At 43.9% G+C, this 19,934-nt stretch overlaps 1 protein-coding gene across 2 annotated transcripts; it reads right to left on the bottom strand.

The window, feature by feature from the left end:
- Positions 1-1,204: 1,204 nt before the first annotated feature.
- On the bottom strand, positions 1,205-18,602 carry Ube2z (ubiquitin conjugating enzyme E2 Z). 2 transcript variants are annotated; one of them, XM_076870927.2, is made up of 8 exons: positions 18,184-18,602; positions 16,159-16,231; positions 13,766-13,953; positions 11,154-11,265; positions 6,737-6,849; positions 5,612-5,702; positions 5,413-5,518; positions 3,217-4,688 (listed from the first exon to the last, which is right to left on the bottom strand). In XM_076870927.2, the coding sequence occupies exons 1-7, from the start codon at positions 18,504-18,506 to the stop codon at positions 5,426-5,428; spliced, it is 993 nt and encodes a 330-aa protein (XP_076727042.1). In that variant the 5' UTR covers positions 18,507-18,602; the 3' UTR covers positions 3,217-4,688; positions 5,413-5,425. The 2 variants fall into 2 exon arrangements, with proteins under 2 accessions (XP_076727041.1, XP_076727042.1); XM_076870926.2 differs by lacking the exons at positions 3,217-4,688; positions 5,413-5,518 and adding an exon at positions 1,205-3,209.
- Positions 18,603-19,934: the final 1,332 nt, after the last annotated feature.

The raw sequence follows: 19,934 nt of genomic DNA, 5'->3' as shown, positions 1-19,934 counted from the left end.
GAAGCTTCCTTTATCCAGTAAGGGAACCTGAGTAACACAAGTACAGCAAGCACATATGACTTGTGCAGGTCATCTATAAGGTCATGGAAGAGCTGGGCCCAGAACACAATATAGTTTTTTTTTTGAAGCCATAAAGTGAATAACCACTCTAATTCAGAACTCTTCATTATTCCATGCTCCTTATCACACACTAGCAGACCCTTGTGAACTAGTCAGTCACTGATTCAGTCTCTCCTAGCTTTCTCTGTAGAGGATCTACATTATGACAGATCCCAGTCTGAGTGTGAAGGAAACTGAAGTCAGTGTTAAATGGTGGCTAAGCTGGAGGAAAGAAAACAGAACTCTGAGGAGAATCAGACAATAGTGAACATTATGTTTTGGTCCTCAAATTCCCTGCTAGTTCTCCCCCTAGACTGATTACCAGGTCCCTCTAACCTCAGTGGTGGGAATCTTACTGAATACCTACCCTGTACTTATATTACACACTTAATCCTTGAAGCATTAATAAAAATAGGTATCCTTAACTTCACAGATGACAAATCAAAGTAATTTACCAGAGGCTATCAGCTTAAGCAGCACCAAAGAACTGGGTCTATTAACCAGAACCCACGCTTTCCCATATCACCGCTTTGCACAGTACAGGCAGGCAGAACATTATGTGTACAATGCCTTCTACACATGTGGCCAACCAAGAGGAAAAGCCCATGTGCCCCAGGAAGCAAGATTCTGCTATAGCAAGGATGGTGATGAGAGACCAAGCCAGAGTTTACAGCTCTCAAAGTAAACGCAAAAATTCTTCAGAAGTGCTCATTTAATACTAGAAAGCTAAAAATCCAGTGGTCTCTCCATGCGGACATCCTTTCCTTATCAGCTGTAGCACAGGCCCATTACTCACTCCTCAATGCTTTTGGAAGTCATTGAGGTCAAACTGGCCTTCTGCTCATTGACAGGTATCCCTGAGCCACAGCCACCCTTGAAAAGCCCCTCCTTCCCTAACAGAGAAATAATCACCAACAGTCCTGCCTATACCACGTTACCCAAGTCTTTTAGCTTCCAGACAATTCACTGAACAGTTCCTTTCCTAACAGATTCAGGCCCAGGTGAGTGTGGTGGTTGAGATGATCCCATTCTTCCTTGACAGAAACCCCCTCCCACACCCATAGGCGCTTCCTCCTTCTGCCAAAACAAACTTTATTGCACCAAAAAAGGAAAAAAAAAATTTCATTTATGTACAGTCAGATATAAAGACATCTCTTTTCACTCCTGTGCATATATTTCCTCAACTCAAGATTAGGGCGTAAAAGTCAGGCCACTATGCCAGACATGCTCTGCCCCATGGCAGGGCCAAGGAGAAGATTGTCACTTCAAAGTGGGAACACTTAGATGGATAACAGACAACACTGGACCCACAAACCAAGGGCATTCTTCTCGGCCCTGGACTAGCTCTGGGAATGGAAGAGGAGGGACATTGGAAGCAGGGTCCCTTTGAGTCTCCATGTTGAGACCTATTCTTCAGACAGCCAAGGTAAACTTCTGTCCTCCAAGTGTACCACTCCCTCCCCAGTTCCTCTTCCTGCCCTTTAGGAAGCTCTTCTTTTGTGCCCCATTTTCCTCCCCCACTGTCCCCCCCAGGGGAGTCCCATGATCCATCAGGCAGAGACCTTAAAAGCAGTGGGTAGGGCAGATACACCTTATCCTCTCTTCTGCCTGTGGCTGGATACTGACTGGGCCCTGTTTCACATGGATCACCAACACTCCATGGGGGTCCATAACAGCAAGAATCTGGAAGTAGGGAAAGAACATATCAAAAAGGGGAAGGAGAAATTCCCTTGATGCCCAGTATTATTGGGCGCCTAGAACACTTTTCTGAGCCAACCAGTTAAAGGATCACTGCAGCTAAAATACAAATAGAGAAGCAACACAGCCAGGCAAACACCCATCAGAGCCAGTGACAAAGAGCAGCTGGGAGGGGGAGAGGAGAGAGGAGAAGGAGTCTCTAAAGTCCCAGCCCAGATCCCCTTCTGCCATTGGCTACTCCTGCTCCCTGGGGGTTGAAGTGAGGTAGGGGACTACAGACTGGGGTGAAAATACACAAGGTCAGCCTAACAAAATGCAATAAGGACTAGCATCAGTCTCCCGTTTACCCCACCCCCAAGAAAAAAATATCCTCATTTTGACTAGTACTTAAGAAAATCTTTAAGAGACTATTCTATGTAGTGGCTCTAATCCCATACACACTGCAGCTGCCTGTGCTGGGAACTTTTCAAATCAGTGATTGCGGGAACACACAGTACTTCCGGCTTCTCACGGTGCCTGTGCAGGCTTCACCAAGACCTGGTTCAGTCCTGGTCCTGTTTACGTTCTGTCTGAAACCTAAAAGAGCAAGGGAACGAGGGGTAGGGGAGAAAGGTGCTCAGGTGCTAGGTAAAGCTTACTGATCAGCAGCCTAGACTCCACCACTGTTCCTTCTCTTTGGTCTGTCTAGAACAGTGACTATAAATTAGGAAAAACAAAATTATGCTGGCCCGTGGGAGATAAAGGGGCAGGGGGGCAGGGAGGAAAAGAGCAATGGGAAGCCCTGCTTCAAGACTGAAGACAGACACAGACAACCACCCAGACTGCTTAAGTGTCACAAACAGCCCCCTACCCCAAAGCTTCCTTCCAGATACCCCCATAAATCATTTGGGCACATTCCCTCTTGGAACTGAAATTTCTGTCTTTAAACCCTAAGGAGCTGGCCTTGCAGAGAGGTGTGTTTGTTGTTTTGTTTTGCCAGAGGCCCTTGTCATAGATGATCCTGTAAAGGTACCTTGGCCCTGATCCAAGATGAACACAGCCCCAGGTTCTCCAGCGCCAAGGAGGTCAGATTGGAATAGCCCCCCACTCCCACACCCTGGGATCCAAGCTTGCTTCTTGCCATCTTGCAGAATGACGTCACCACGTTTGGAGGGAGATACACAGTGCCTCTCCATCCCTGGGGTGGGGGGAAGGGACTCTGCTGGGACTCTCGAGTGGGGGGAGGGGAGGGGGAGCAGGGTCTAAACCCTCAGGCTCCCGTGCAGATCTGTCTCTGTCCCAGAAGAGCTGCTATCAGAGTCCATTTCGGCGTTCTCATTATGGAGCCTCTCCAGCACTTTCTGACGAATCAGTCCCAGGCGCATCAAGAGGGACTGGTAGTCAAAGTGGCCCCGCTTCTCTCCAAAAGGGTCCTGTGGGGAAAGGAGACGGGGATGGAAGATCCAAGTCTGGGTGGCTCAGCCTGGTGACCAGTTTTGGGCCCATGTGAAATGCAAACTCACCTTCTGAGTCATGGGAACAGAGAAAGGCACTGTGCAGTATAGGGAGACCCAAACAGTCCTAAATGCTATGGCATATTTATTAACCCAAATAGGTCTAGCCTGGGCTGACATTAAAATGTGTTTGCAGGGGGCTGGGGTTGTGGCTCAGAGGTGGAGCACTCTCCTAGCATGAGTGAGGCACTGGGTTTGATCCTCAGCACCACATAAAACCAAAGGGGGAACAACTATCTTTCATTCCCTATAGTCAAAAACCACACTTTGTGGTGGGCACAGTGGCATGCATGCCTGCAATCTCTTGAGGCTAAGGCAGGAGGATCAAGTTCAAGACCAGTTTCAGTAATTTAGACCCTCAGTGGGTAAGCACCCCTAGGGGTGTGTGTGTAAAAGGACTGGTGATGGGCGCAGTGATAAAATATGCCCCTGGGTTCAATCCCCAGTTAAAAATAAAAAATGCAAGTCTAGAATTTAATAATAGTTCTGACTTCCAGATAAGCACAGGTACTCTTCCCCAGAGACTCGTCAGTACATTCCTGTCAAGGTTTCTGGGCATCACTCCAGGGTCACCCAGTCCTTGTCATTCTTATCAAAGATCTCTAAACACTTCATAGAAAGGTTTAACTGTCCTCAAAGTCTCAAAAATAATATGGTTAGAACAAAGGACATAAATGTGTGTGTATACACATACACACACACACACACACACAGGAGTTTAAAATGCTGTAGAGGGACTTTGGCAGCAAAATAGTATGGCTAGGGTTTAAATACTTATCTTCTTTGGTAGTCAAAAAGGTTACAAAATTCCTGTTTTCTCTTCTCCCAAAAATCCTTCCCAATTTTTTTTTTTTTTTTTTGGTGGCACTAGGGATTGAACACAGAGCTTCATACATGCTACTCAAGTGCTCTACCACTGAGTTACACCCCAGGTCCTATTCCCACATTTCTGTCCTATACATTACCCTCACAGCAGGGTACCATTGGGTAATAGTTACAGTAACTATGACCATAGCCCACCTTTACACTCATGAAGGTTATATTACTAAAGGCAAAGTTCCACTCTTATGCTGGATCTGTCAATTCTCCACATCTTTCTTCTTTTGTCATTGATTCCATTTCCCCCTATTCCCTTCCTCCCCAGATACGGGCCCTCCTATCCCATTCCTCATCAAAAGCTGTTTTTCCTTCAGAGACTGAAGGTTGGTAATGTTGCTGGACATCAGTAATGAGAACTCCTAATGGGGAACAAACTAGGGCAGACATCATAGTATATTCTCAAAAAAGGTTCAAGAGGGCTGGGGATGTGGCTCAAGCGGTAGCGCGCTCGCCTGGCATGCGTGTGGCCCGGGTTCGATCCTCAGCACCACATACAAACAGAGATGTGTCCGCCGAAAACTAAAAAAAAAATAAATATTAAAAAAATTCTCTCTCTCTCTCTCTCTCTAAAAAAAAAAAAAAAAAAAAAAAGAAAAAAAGGTTCAAGAAATGTGTTAACTCTGAACCTGCTTTGTCCTTTGCACTTAAGTAAGGTAGGTGAGTGGGAAGACCTTGAAAGCAGAATAGGGGAGCTACAATCTATGAGCAGCACTGAGGAAACAAGACATCTACTTCTACTGTTGATGGTGTAGTGGGTAGAAACAGCACAAAGCTGGAGAAAGCCTAAGAGATCTTAGTTACCCAAGTCATCCATTTCTAAGCAAGGCCACTATTGAATGACCCAAAGACACAAGAAATGCTCCTACAGGCACGAGGGTTCTCACTCTCTTACCAACCAGGTGACTGCATCTATTATTTGATCAGTAAGAATCTCTTCATTAAAACAAGCCTGAATCTGCATTCTTACTGGAAGCCAGAGCACATTTTCCCAGTAAGGCAGAGAATGAATAACTGGCTACCATTTTTGGAACAGGAACCTTAATATATGACACTGCACAGCCACTGTTTCTCTAAGCTTTCTGTGATTCCTTAGGGCTTGGGATAAAATTCCAATAATGATTTTTATCGTCCCTAAAATTCTGAGAGGGTTGAATGTTCTTGGGTTGAAAAATCTATCGACCAAGAAGGGAAGAAGTTTCAGCCTAGAAGGTAGGACAATGAAGATCCTACCCTGAGTACCTACTTTATGCCAGGAACTAGGAACCAACTCCACATGACTTTAAGCAAATCAGTCTCCTCTCTGGGCCAAGGTTCCTCAAATGACACAGGTTCCTTTTAGCTGTGACATTCTACGAGAGAAGTGAATGTCACCTTTGGGGAGGGGGGTGTCCATGGTCTGCTGTGGGTGGGGCTTCTAGAATTAGCAGCAGAGGCTGTGTTACCTGCATAGTCTGGCCTTGAAGGTGAAGGCGATCTTTGCAGGCCACCTCATAAAAGTCATAATACTCCAGGAAGGACTTCTCCATCACCCCTCTAGAAAACAAGTACAGAAGTTAGAAACCTAGAGGTATAGGTCCCCTTTTGTGGCCTAATCTTTTTTGTACCAGTAACTGAATCCAGGGATACTTAACCTTTGAGCTACATCCCCAACCCTCTTCTGAGACAGGGTCTTAATAAATTACTCAGAACCTTGCTAAATTGCTAAGGCTAGCTTTGAACTTGTGATCCTCCTGCCTCAGCCTCCCAAGCTGCTGGGACTTCAGATGTGCAGCATTGCACCTGGTTCACCATCTAATCTTAATACCAAATTAAATACCTAGAATTCCCAAGACTGGGTTTGATTTCCCACATAGATCTTAGTGCCTTGATGTTGCTGAGGCTGGCTTTTTTCGACCCTCCTGCCTCAGCCTCCTGAGCCATTGGTATATCAAGGATGTGCCACCATGCCCAGAACAACTTGTTACATTTTTAATCTTTATGTTTCCATAGGCCAGACCCAATCCCAAACCTTACTCAAAATCCTCTCAAAAATTAACTTTGTTCGTTTAGTTTTAGCACTTAGGAATAAACTTGAACACTAAAAGATAGCTTTACTATGAAGTGTTTTACAACCATACCTCTCTTGCTTATAGAACAGTTATATGTTCAAGCCTTCATTAAAATTGGGCTCCTTGGTCTGGGGGGGCTGTGGCTCAGTGGTAGAGCGCTTGTCTAGCATGCGTGAGGCACTGGGTTCGATCCTCAGCACCACATAAAAATAAACAAATAAAATAAAATAAAGGCATTCTGTATATCTACAACTACAAAAAAAAAAAAAAAAAAAAAAAAAAGGCTCCTTGAAGGCACAGACTGCCTTTCCTACCCAACTTGGCACTCTAGAAGAACTGAGAAACTCTGAACTTTCTCATGGGTAACTTGCAACTAGTTTTTTAAAAGCATGAGCCCCATCTTTTCTTCCTTTTCCTCTCTCTCTCAACATGGACTCTGCCCCAAAGGTCCTCAAATGTACAAACCATCTAAATACCCAAAAGAGGAATGAATGCCCAGTCAGCCCTTTTGACACATACCTTAGGGGTTCAGGGCAGGGACACTTTCCTTCCATCATGTCACAGACTGCAACTCTGATGGTCTCGTGTCGGATACATTCATTGTAGTTTTTGCTGTCTCCTGGATGTCTCTCCTGTAATTTGACAAATATCAGTAACCAAATACAAATTTTAGGCATAATCAATGAGAAGAGATATCGGGATTAGTATGGGTAAATGAACCAAGCAAGTGAACTAAGAAGATATCTTTTTAAATGCAGGTCCATGAAGAACTAAACTTTTGTTTGTATTTTTATTTTTTCGCATTAGGGATCAAACCCAGGAGTGTGCTACCACTGAGCTACACCCCAAGTCCTTTTTAATTTGTTTTTCTTTTCTCTTTTTTTGGTACTGGGGATTGAACCCAGGGGCACTCAACCATTGAGCCATATCCCCAGCCCTATTTTGCATTTTATTTAGAGACAGGGTCTCACTGAGTTGCTTAGCAGTGTTGCTGAGGCTGGCTTTGTACTTGCAATCCTCCTGCCTCAGCCTCCTGAGCTACTAGGATTACAGGTGTAATTTTTCAGGCAGGGTCTCCCTAAATTTCCAAGACCAGCCTCAATCTTGTGATCCTCCTAATTCAAGCTCCAGAATTGCTGGGATTATAGGTACACACCACTGTGCCTGGCTTAACCCTTTGAGATATTCCCCATGTATACCAATAACCATCCTGATAAAGAAAACTAGGTCCTATAATCAGTAAACTAGATCTATCAAATTTTCCTAAACCCAAAGCAAAAAGACCATGAGGAAAGAATTAAGTGAGAAATAACCACAAATAGTAATAACAGTGATTGTTGGATTGAGTGGCTCAGGGTTGAATACTTGCTTAGCATGTTTAAGTCCGTGCTTAGCATGTTTAAGTTCATACTTAGCATGTTTAAGTCAGTACACCACCAAAACAACAAACAAACCTTCCTATGCCCCACCCAGCCAAAAGCCAGACATGGTATAATCCCAGCAGCTTGGGAAGCTGAGGATGGTATTAAGCCAGCCTAGCAACTTAGCAAGGTTCTACACTACTTAGTGAGACCCTTTCTCAAAATTAAAAAGGGCTAGAGATGCTTAACTGCCCACATTAGGACTCAACCAGCTTTAATGCCTGATCCTCTCCCATAAAAGTCTGGAACCCCAAGCCTGTGTTGCCTCTCTCTGTCTATGGAGAGATGGCCTTTATTTGTTAGCTCTGACAAATGAACTCTTGTGTGTATCTCTAAAGGGGGGGGGGGGGGCTGTAGATGTGGTTCAGTGGTTAAATGCCCTTAGGTTCAATCCCTGATACCAAATAAATAAATAATAGAAATGAAATAATGGTGGGACAGAAAGGATGACATTAGGAGTCTCAGTGTGGAAAACCTTTAGGGATTAACCAGTGAAGGATACTTCTGATTAACTCCTTTCCATGTCTGTAGGGTTCCACCATCATTGAACCCTCTATTATAATAAATGTATCAGGAATAAAATTGAGATTTTGAAAAACTCCAAATTTGGCCCAGAAAGCTTCTATAAATGTCTAAGTGCTAATGAAAGGGAACAGGGCCTCTTTTCCTTTAATTCTTTTTGGTACCTGGGATTGAACCAGGGGCACTCCACTACTGAGCCAATCTCTTTTTATGTTGAGTCGGGATCTCGATAAGTTGCTGAGGCTGACTTTGAATTTGTAATCCTCCTGCCTCAGCCTCCTGGGGCCACTGGGATTACAGGCATGTACACCACTGTGCTTGGCTCTTTGATTTTCAAGACTTTTCCCTGTCCCTTCCTAATTAGAGTCTAGGACTCTGATAAAAACATGATGACTAGGAAAGTGACATATACCTTCAGCCTACTATGGTGGTTTCTAAAGTGCTCTACTGCAAAATCAAAGGGGCAAAGATTTTTTTTTTTTTGGTGTTGGGGATTGAACCCAGGGGCACTCAACCACTGAGCCACATCCCCAGCTCTTTTTATATTTTATTTAGAGATGGGGTCTTCATTTTATTTATTTTTATGTGATGCTGAGGATCGAACCCAGCGCCCTGCTAGCCAAACGTTCTATTGCTGAGCCACAACCCTAGCCCCAATTTTTCTTCATTCTTAAAGGGAATTTATTCCTTTTTGTTCAGGTCTCTGTGATCTCTATTTTAATGGCTGGGGTGTAGATCAGTTGTAGAGGACATGCTACAAATTCGAGGCTCTGGGTTTGATTTCCAGCACTAAAAATAGTTATTAAAAAAAACGTCAAAAACTATTTTAATCACTGAAATGGAATTATTTTCTTTTAAGAACATAACTGGAATTTTTTTCCTGTGTTCATGAGTAATTGAACAGAGACAGAATTTGGGCTCGAGTGTAAATTTTGAGTCCTACACTCATTTGTGTCCTTGTGATAGTTAAATGCTCTCTCTGAGCCACTATTACTTGACTTGAAATGGAAAGAATACATGCCTCAGAGTTACCACGAAATTTAAACAACTACTTGCCTAAAATGCACAAGGCCCTGGGTTAGATCCCCAGCTCCAAATACACACGTGCATACACATGCACATGTACACACACACACACACACACACACAGAAATAAAAAACAAAAGCTATAAACAAGAAATTATATAAAAAATCTTGGGAATGTCTAGCAAACAGCAAACCCTTGGAAAATGTGTTTTCTGCCTTCTCTTTAGCAGTGCTGCAAAAATTTTTGTCCTTTTTTTTTTTTTTTTTTTTTTTTGGTGGGGGTGGGGGTGCAGTGGGTAGTACCAGGGATTGAACTCAGGAGCATGACCACTGAGCCACAGACCCAGCCCTATTTTGTATTTTATTTAAAGATAGGATTTCACTGAGTGGCTTAGCACCTCCCCATTGATGAGGCTGGCTTTAAACTCGTGATATTTCTGTTTCAGCCTTCCGAGCTGCTGGAATTATAGACTTGTGCCACCACGCCTGGCTAAAATTCTTGTCTTAACTAATGATTAGCTCTTTTGGCCCCACAGGTAATAGTACTTCAAAATTCCAGAATAATATCTGGTCTGGCAATAGTCACTCAGGAGTACCTTAAGGGGATGCTGCAGAATTAGGTATACTGAATAATCCACTGGCTTTAACAGCCCCCAAAGTAGGCTCAGAATTAATTCTAAACGACTCCTCTGACTTCCACTGTGTAAGTCAAATACTTAACAGTATCACAGTAATTTTTTTTAAAAAAGGTTTGTGGTTCTTTATTAAATCCCTGATAATCTCCAATTTCTTTTTCTTTTTTTGAGAGAGAGAGAGAGAGAGAGAGAGAGAGAGAATTTTTTAAAAAATATTTTTTAATTTTCAGCAGACACAACATCTTTGTTTGTATGTGGTGCTGAGGATCGAACCTGGGCCGCACGCATGCCAGGCAAGCACGCTACCACTTGAGCCACATCCCCAGCCCCAACAGTAATTTTTTTAAAGTACTTTTTAGTTATAGATGGACATAATATATTTATTTTGTTTACTGATTTTTATGTGGTACCAAGGATCAAACCCACTGCCTCACATGTGAAAGGCAGGCGCTCTGCCACTGAGCCCCAAACCCCAGCCCCTATCACTGTAATTCTTACAAATGAAATAATTCATTCTTAAGGAACAAACTTGTTAATTCCCTTTTTCTCTTTCCATGACAAGTACAATTCATAGAGTCATGCCAGGTAAAGAGAGAGGGAAAAGACAAGATTTCTCAAATAACTTATTTTTTCTGGTACTAGGGATTAAACCCTGGGCTTTTACATGCTAGGCAAGTGCTCTCCCATTGACCAACATTCCTAGTCTTTTACATTTTTAGGTACTAGAGATTGAACCGATGGGTGCTTAACCACTAAGCCATATCCTCAGTATTTTTTTTTTATTTACTTATTCATTTTAGTTGTTGATGGACCTTTTTTTAAATTTACAAGTGGTATTTAGAATCGAACCCAGTGCCTCACATATTCAAGGCAAGTGCTCTACCACTAAGCCACAACTCCAGCCCATCCTCAGAATTTTTTTTTAATATTTATTTTTTAGCTGTAGTTGGACACAATCCCTTTGTTTTATTTATTATTATGTGGTGCTAAGGATTGAACCCAGGGTCTTGCACATGCTAGGTGAGCGCTCTACCCCTGAGCCACAACCCCAGCCCCATCCTCAGAATTTTTTATGTTTAATTTTGAGACAGGGTCTCACTAAGTTACTTAAGGCCCTGCTAAATTGCTGAGGCTAGCCTTAAACTTCCAATCCTCCTGCCTCAGCCTCACAACTACGATTATAGTCCTGTTTCACCATGCCTGGCTATATTTTTAATTTTAGACAAAGTCTCACCAGTTCCCTCAGATGGGATAACAGGTGTGTTCCACCATGCCTGGTTTCTCAGAACATCCAATATAGTATACCCCAGGGTTGGGCCCACCTAGTCTTACCTGTTCAAACCCAGGTTCATTGTGGTAGGGGTTCTCAGTCATCAAGGACTGGATAGAGATGAGCACAGAAGAGATGCTCTGGGCTGGGCTCCAGGCAGGGCCAGTCCATGTACTGCAAACACAGCAGAGGAAAAGGGTAAGGCAGAGAATAACCAGGGAACACTGATGACAGCAGCAGCACCATGGTAGTGACTCACCATAAGTTTCTGTTTCACTATCAATATTCTGGAAATTCCTAGCCTCTTTCTCAACCTCATTCACTAAAAATCAGTGAACTGTCTAATCCTCATATCAAGTGAGACAGAAGAAGAGGGTAAAAAAGCAAGAAGGTAACTTTGGGCTAGAAAGGAAACTGTAGCCAGGAAAAGCTACCATATCAAAATGAAAGAAGTTAAGAAAATAACTCTAAAGGTGTCTAAATGCTAATCTCTGTGGACCACAAAAAGCTTGCTTATTTATTTATTTATAGGTAATGGCTGTGTCAGTGAGGGGAAAGCAACTGAGCAAAGAAGCACACAGGTGACTAAAACCATCTGGTTAGAGGCCATATGGTAGGACTGATGATCAGGGATAGAGTTCTGTACCAAGCCCTCAATGAGTGTTCTGAAGACCACATGAGACTGCCAGAGGAGGAAGAGAAAAGGGATATATGTAGAAAACAACTTGAACATGAAGATAAATGCCAAAGCTGCTCCTTTTATAAACCTAATCAAGTATTAAGAAGTCAGTTAATAACATTTAATTTTAGCTCTATTGACAAGATGGCACTGGAGCTGAAAGCTGAACAAAACCTCAGCCAGGACTGGCTTATTCAAGTTAACCAGCCACTGTCCTTTCCCTGCTACAACCAAAGAAGGCCTAAGTTACTTACAAGCAATTGTAAGTTCATTGGAGGCTGCTCTTAAGTGCTTCCAACCTGCTCTCTTCTAGCTCTGCTCCCCCAGGAACTCTACCCCTGCTCTCCATGACTTTACATTTTGGGAATTCAAATCAATAGGATCAACTCTCACTCCCCCCTTTTTTTGGTTGGCCCAGTATTTTTTCTAGGTAGGGAGGGAAGCAATGAGGCTGATGATAATATAGTCAATTAAGAACATGTAGGGATTTTTGACTCTGATTCTTCATAGCAAAATTTCTTTAAAAAAAAAAATACATATATATATATAGTTGTAAATGGACACAATGCCTTTATTTACTTATTTATTTTTTATGTGGTGCCGAGAATCAAACCCAGTGCTGCACATGTGCCAGGCAAGCACTCTGCAAGAGCCACAACCCAAGTCCCCTCTTTCTTTCTTAACAGTAAAGGGGTTGAACTTAGTGGTGCTCTACCACTGAACTATACCCTCCCTCAGACCTTTTAAAATTTTTTAAACTTTTGAAACAGGTTCTAAGTTGCCAAGGCTGGCCTTGAACTCATGATCCTCCAGCCTCAGCCTCTGCCTTCTGAGGATCTGGAATTACAGGTGTGTACCACCGTGTCTGGCTTAGCAAAATTTCAATTTCAGGGTAACTTCTCTTTTTCCACACAACACAACTCTGCTGCTTTCACCCTACCACTTTACTTTCCTTGTTTCTCTTGTGAGCTGGTGTCTGCCCAAGGAGCTTCATATTGGCCTAATGAGGGAGAACTTATTACAACACATTTTCATGAACAAATTTCATGACTAAATTTCTTTTCCACCATGGGGGAGATACATAGACACACACACACACGCTCAACCACTCCGCAAGTGCAGACAATTATGTACTTTAATAAAATAAATAACTTCTTTAAGGACAACCTCATTTAAAGGACTGCCACACTGCCATAATCACAGCAGAACATATCCCTGGAGTTGGGAAAGTTCTAACTAGAAAAACGAATCATATCTTCAGTATGCTTCAGCTTCCTTTTAAACCCCACAAAAACTTGGAATTGTCTTGACAGGAATAAAGAAAACAGGATCACCAGTTTAGACAACTTTCTCATCCTTCAACCTATATTTGTTGTCCACTCCAGAAAAGTTCAGACCACAACAAAAAGACCAACCCACAGTATGCTAGAATTCATTTTCATTCAGAGCTTTTAACTCACAAAGGCAATAAGGTGAAATAAATGGGAACTCCATGAAGCAAAATCTTCAGGAAGATAGTTTTATTTCATATCTGACATGAGTTTCAATGTCAGACATTTTCATTCAATTGTTAAATTATAACCATTATCACCACCACTGCTGTCTCCAAAGCCACTCATTGAAAGACTCAAGAAAGACATCCACAATCATGAATGGCACAGATCTGCAGCCTTTCTCAGAATAGGGCCCTAGTCCCCTAAGGAGTGGTTCTCAAACTAGAGGATGCAACAGTGTGCTAGCCCCACCCAAGAGTTCTTGATAAGAGTAGATCTGGGGTGGGGCCCTGAATCTGCAGATGCTGTTGCTGTGGCTCAGGGACCATGCTTTGAGAACCACTTCATAAGAAATCCCTTTTGTATGTAATAATTTAACTTCCCTCCTTTGTATCTGGTATAACACCAGTGATGTTACCACTCTTGGGAGAATTGATAAAGGGTGTCCCTACAGTAATTATTTTCTAACAACCAACTTGGCCACTTAGAAGTCTCCTCTTACCCTAGAATACTCAAGCAGACTTTCCCATTGCGGTAGAAGTTGGGGTTAAACCTCACTGTGTTATTGCCCGTTGTCATCAGTTTGACCCGAGGTGGGTGGATGGGATAGTCGGGCGGACACCGAAACACGAACAGGAAGAAACCCCCTTCATAAGGAGTGTCAAATGGGCCTGTGATCAATGCATGAATCTGCAAAATAAAACCCCATCTCAAAATTGTGAGGTGATGCCCGACCCCAACCCCTCCTGGCTTCCACCTGCTACCCCTGGCAGAAGCAGGGCTCATAGTCTGGTGTCCATATTCCATATCCTCACTATGCAGAATGAACATCCTGTACTCACATACAGATTGAAAATTTTAAAAAATCACATTATAATGGAGCAGCATCTGAGTCAGTGGTCATGTTCTAAAGTTAAGAGCCCAAGGTGAAAACTGAATCTATTCAAAAACCACCCCTAGTATCCCTCCCTTAAAGCACAGTTTTTGTTACCAGGGACTGAACCTAGGGGGACTTAACCACTGAGCCATATCCCCAGGCCTTTTTTTTTTTTTGGGGGGGGGGGTTACCAGGGATTGAACTCAGGGGCACTCTACCACTGAGTTACATCCCTAGTCCTATTTTGTATTTTATTTAGAGACTGCTTAGTGCCTCACCATTGCTGAGGCTGGCTTTAAACTTGCAATCATTTTGCCTCAGCGCCCAAGCCATTGGAATTACAGGCTTGTACCACCATGCCCAGCAAAACATGGTTTTTCTATGGACATCCCTTATCAATTTTACATACAACAAATGGACAGAATATCAATGTAAAAAAATATAATATGGGTCTGTAAAATGTAATGTTAGCATTTTTAAGAAAGCCATACATATTTTTATTGAGTATGTATGTTTGCATTTACCTAGATTAAATATGCATATGATGCAACTCCACCCCACATGTATGTTGCATGAAGGGGAGGTGATGAATGGAAAAGAGGAAAGGAATTAGAGGCCACAGCACCAGTGCCAGTGTAAACCTGAGGATTACAATGATATCTAAGTTGTCTGTCCACTTGCTTCCTCCACAGAGGATCAAACTTATTTTGAAGGATGTGACTGAGGCAGCATAAACCTGAGAAAAATGGGAAAAACTCAGCTTCCACTCAGGACCATTAGACCATTCCCAGAACTTTCCCTAACACTGCTGGTTAAAAAATAAATAAATAAATAAAATTAGCATTCCTTAAACAGAACACTAATTCTCTTCTTCCTTAAGCCCTAATTGTTGAACATGATTTTCTTTCTTAAAGGCAGTAAAACCTAAACTGACTCAGTTACATTTCAATTTCAAAAGTTCCTAAAGTCTGCTCAGAATTCAAACAGCAAAGAGGAAAAGGACCTTGCAATCAATCCCATGCCTCAAGCTGTAGTCCCTATCTTTCCCTGGTAACACCTTGGGTTATATTCTAGCCCCCAATCATTTGGAATAGCAAACTCAACTGATTTCAACATAGCATCAATTCTGGGACCCCCAGGAAACAACATATTAACACTAATATTTGACTGGAGACACAAGATGTCCCAGGAAATACATTCCCAATCACATAAAAAGAAAAAAAAAAATCAAGTTAAAGGGAAGCTTATTCAAAATAAGAATATAACAATATAAAAAATGAATTTCTACTTTAAGAAATTTGAAACTGAGTTTTCACTCAACACTAGATTTAAACAATCTAATTTTTCCCCAATACCAGTTTATGTGATATCTAAGTTGTCTGTCCACTTGCTTCCTGAGGTCACTCCTGAGGTCAGAGCATTCCATAAGAGAAACCTGGGTATCTATGCCAGAGGAATTTTAGACATTATGTATTAAGCTTTCTATCTGTGTGGAGGATGAGAGGAATGGTCTTTGGGTAGTAGGGACGTTCAACAACAACCAATAAGGATAGGCATCTAAAAAAGGCCCTTTTTCCACAAACACTTCAGCCAAGCTGACCCTATCCCCAACTTTCCCTGGATCTGATTTACATTACCACAGGTAAGTCAAGAGTGGCAAGATCAGGAAAGAGCTGTGTAGTATGTGTAGTACAATGGATAGGGTGATCATATAATTTATCAGCCCGACTAGAACATTTTAAGAGGGAAAGAGTGGCCTATTAATAGTTAAGCTGGGACAATAGGCATAAACCAGGATTTTGCAAGCCAGCTAGTTTTTATGTGCATCCCGATAACAGATACCTGCTCAAGGATCTGTTCTACCTCATTATATGTCCTCAGATAACCCACCTATCTTCTTGGGGTCTTGATTTCTTCATTTATAACCAGAGGGGTAATTTGAATAATCTCTTTTAGGTTCTTCCAACATCATGGGCCCCATTTCCCAATAACCCCCAACCCCCCATCAAGTTACATACCTTAGTCATGTCAACAGTATCAGGTACAACGAACATTCCTGGAGGAGGCTCCTTATAAATGGACATGATATCCCTGTATAACACCAAGAGGAGGTAGGGGAAGGAGTGAGGGAAGAGGGAAAAAGGAAATCCCCTGAGCAGGACAGCTGTTATCACCTCACTGAAGCCCAGGTTGGAGAAAGTGGTACTGGTTACCACAAATGTTTGTACTGCCTTGTTGGCTGAGAAATTTCAGTACTTGTCAGGCAGGCAGACAGCAAATTATTATCAAAGGGGCATTGTTTCTTTAGGGGGAGGGTAGGAAGAGTTGGGGGGAAAATCAGAGATCCCAATGGCATCAGATATCACCCTGGAAAAACCACATCCCATTTACTCTCACTTCCTCCCACATGGCAACTCATTCACTTCCCACCTCCAAGATTCCCAGGTACTATACCGAATACAAAATAAGGATCATTTTTAGTAACTGGGAAGGCATAATTAACTCCACTAAAAAACTAATTCCATAAACCATACAGTGGACCCCTCATTGGCAAGGTAATTTTATGAACAAGCAAGCCACAGAAAGCAAGATTATCAGTGATCTTCTTGCCCAAGAGACTAATAGGGTAGAGATCTTTTCAGGCTGGGGAGGGGGACCCTCTGATATCGTTAGAATCTCACATCTGGAAGATAACACATGGTGACTACTACAGATGAGAGAACTTCTAGGTCATACCCCAATAGGAACGGAACAGTTGAGACCAACAGGCCGAAGGAAAAAAAAGACCATTCTATATGAGGAAATATCTAGGGAGTTGCTAGGGTGAGTAGGGGCATAAAAAGTGTAAAAAGATGACAGATCAGAGCCAAAGAAGTATGAGCTAAACTCAAAGGTGTACCAGGAATGAAATGGCTGAAGAAATGTCAAAGTTGAGTGCTGAGTTTGAGTTAGAGATGGCAATAGTTGGCATCCTGTGTCAGGCACTGTGCCAGGTACTTTACACACATTGTAATGTTTAATTTTCATTACAACCTTGAAAAGTAGGTAGAGAGACATATTAAGAAACTTGAAACGTGGGAGATAATACCTAGATGAGGAGTCTGTCATGGGGGAATGGGATCAGTCTGGTCATGAGGAAACAGATTTTAATACTGGTAGTACTACTCTTTTCCCATTTGATAACTACTATACTAAATATTTTTGCAAAACGTATTACCTACTAAATGATATGATCTAAGATCAGTCACCCAACAAGTAAGTACAGAAAGGACTTAGGCCTTTGTTCCTATATTTAAATTGAGTACATCCACTTCACAAAAGTTAACCAGAAGACGCCGGCAGAGTGTGGGGGAATACAAGAAAGAAGGTTCTGAATGGGCTATTACAATCCAGAGTGACACTGAGGGAAAGGGAACCTTAGTTTCGGGAACAGGTGAGAGAGTGGACAGCTTTGGAATACCAGAAAAGGGGTTAAAGGGAAGATCTGGGTAAGTGAGGGCAGCGATTTAGCCCAAGGAAAGGGACTTTGTGGTGGGGATTTGAGGAAACGGAGGGTAAAACCAAGGCTAGCTCGAGTGTACCGCAGGGCAAAGCAAGCAGAGTGTGCCTTACAAACCGGGCTCTAAAAGAGACCAGGGGGGACCGATGGGTGGGGCCTGCGGGCTGCATCTAGGTAGTGTGAGGAGGGGAAGAGGGAAGAGGGGCGGCGCGGAGGGCGGGAGGGGGTGTTACTGAAGCGCGAAGGGGTCGGGTTTCGGGCGGGAGGTAGGGGTGTGGGGGAGGGTGTCCGGAACAGAGCCTGAGGGCTCACCGGAGGTTGCCGAGGGGCGGGGTCGACCTGGGCTAGCGAGAAGGGGTTTAGGGCTTGTGGTGCTGGGGGCGGGGTGGGAAGGGGAAGAAGTGACTAGGACCCCGCCGCACTGGGCTGGCAAGATTTGGGCTGGGAACTGGGCCGCGGGGGTGAGCTGTAGTGAGGAAGAGTGGGGGGCAGGGAAGGTCGAGCCCCGGAACTCGGGGCTGGGGGAGGAAAAACCCCGGCTCACCGCTTGATTCGGAGTAGACACTGCGGCGCGGTTCGTTCGCCGTCCCAGTCAGAGCTGAGCGTGGGGTCCCAGTGGCTAAGCAGCGCGGCCCCGTGGGCAGCGGCAGAGGGCGGGAGCCCGGGCAGCGGAGCCAGGCCGCTCCCCGGCCCCCCGGCCCCGCCCGCCGCCGCCGCCGCCGCCCACACATCCGGCAGGAAAGGCGGCCCGAACCCGCCGCCGCTACCGCTAACACCGACCACACCAGCAACGCCGCTTGCCCCGGGGCCCGCCGCTCCGGCACCCGCCGTCGCCGTCGCCGCCTCTTCAGTCGGACTCTCCGCCATCGCTGCTTCGCTTCCGGGACTGCTCGGCAGCACGTCCGCCGACCAGAGCGGCCGCTGCTCCCGCCCGCTCCCGCACCACCGAGAGCCGGGCCAGAGTGTCCCCACCCTCTGCTTCCCTAGCCTGGGCGGCGCTGGCTCCTCCCACCCCCGCCCCGACCAGCGAGAGGCGCTCTGCAAGAGCGTCCACCTACGGTCCTCCAGTAGGGGGAGGGGGAACTAGCGGGCCAGCGAGGGTTCTGGGCCCGCGCTAGGACTGCGCCTTGCGGGAGGAGCTGAGAGCCTAGCTCCGTGGAATGTTTCATTTTTGAGTGTGGAAAGGGGAGAAGAAGTTAAAAAGCGAGGGTGGGGAAAGCCATATCCTCCCTTAACTAGAGCGACCCTCCCTCAGACGTGTCCCAGGAGTAGGACTAGGGATCCTGTTATCCTACAGGACTGGAGGCGTTGACTCCCTTAGCGTCCTTCCAGTCCCAGAGGCTCTGTGATTGATCCTCCCTCCCAGCGCGGTCGTCCACCAAGGGCAGGCTACCATTGCCCCCTGCCTGGGGCAGAACCTGGAGAGCACGGAATCAGAACCTACGAATGAAAAGCCACCTCGTTTCAGTTTATTCAACATATATTTATGAAGGACCTACTAAAGGCCACACACTGTTACTAGGCATTGCCCTGGGGATAATGAAACAGACCTAGAGAAGCTTGGTAAAAAGGAAGGAAAATCGGGCCTGACTCCTAAACTCAGCACTTTTTCTTCCCAAGAAATCCTTTAATCTACAGGAATCAAGAACTGAATAAGTCATTCGAGGATTCCTTAAGAAATAATCCTGTGGACTAAGAAAAACAGGCCTTCCAAAAATAAATAAATTAATTAATTCATAATACATACATACTCATAATGTCTGGAAACCAGAAGTGCCAGATGTTGTTTCAGAAATTTAAAGTGAGATACTTAGGAGACGTGGGGCAGCACCCAGTAAACAAATACACTGATATTTCTGCAGTGAAGTGTAGAAAGGTCATACTTGTTTGGGTACATATTCGAATGTTAAGATTATTAGCCTCATTTTGGAGTTTGCTGCCAATTTTTTTTAATCTGCTTTTCAGAGTATTGCTAATTTCCAATAATGGACTGTGGACCAGAATATTAATGGCTGATATTTACTAAGGGGTAAAAAATTGTTTTTTACATTTGAATGCTTAATGTCAGGTTTTCATTTATTTATTTATTTTTAGATGTTGATGGACCTTTATTTTATTCATTTTTTCATATGAGATGCTGAGAATCGAACCCAGTGCCTCACACATGCTAGGCAAGTTCTCTGCCACTGAGCCACAACCCCAGCCCAATGTCAGGTTCTTTATCTGCTTTGTCTTATTTCTTTCACCAACTCTATGATGTAAGGACTATTATTAGTCTGTTCTGACAGATGGAAA

The sequence above is a fragment of the Callospermophilus lateralis genome, chromosome 11, assembly GCF_048772815.1.
Source record: "Callospermophilus lateralis isolate mCalLat2 chromosome 11, mCalLat2.hap1, whole genome shotgun sequence".
In the NCBI taxonomy this organism is placed as follows: Eukaryota; Metazoa; Chordata; class Mammalia; order Rodentia; family Sciuridae; genus Callospermophilus; species Callospermophilus lateralis.
Note: the sequence above shows the minus strand (reverse complement) of the source record. Positions and strands in the feature narration are given on the sequence as shown.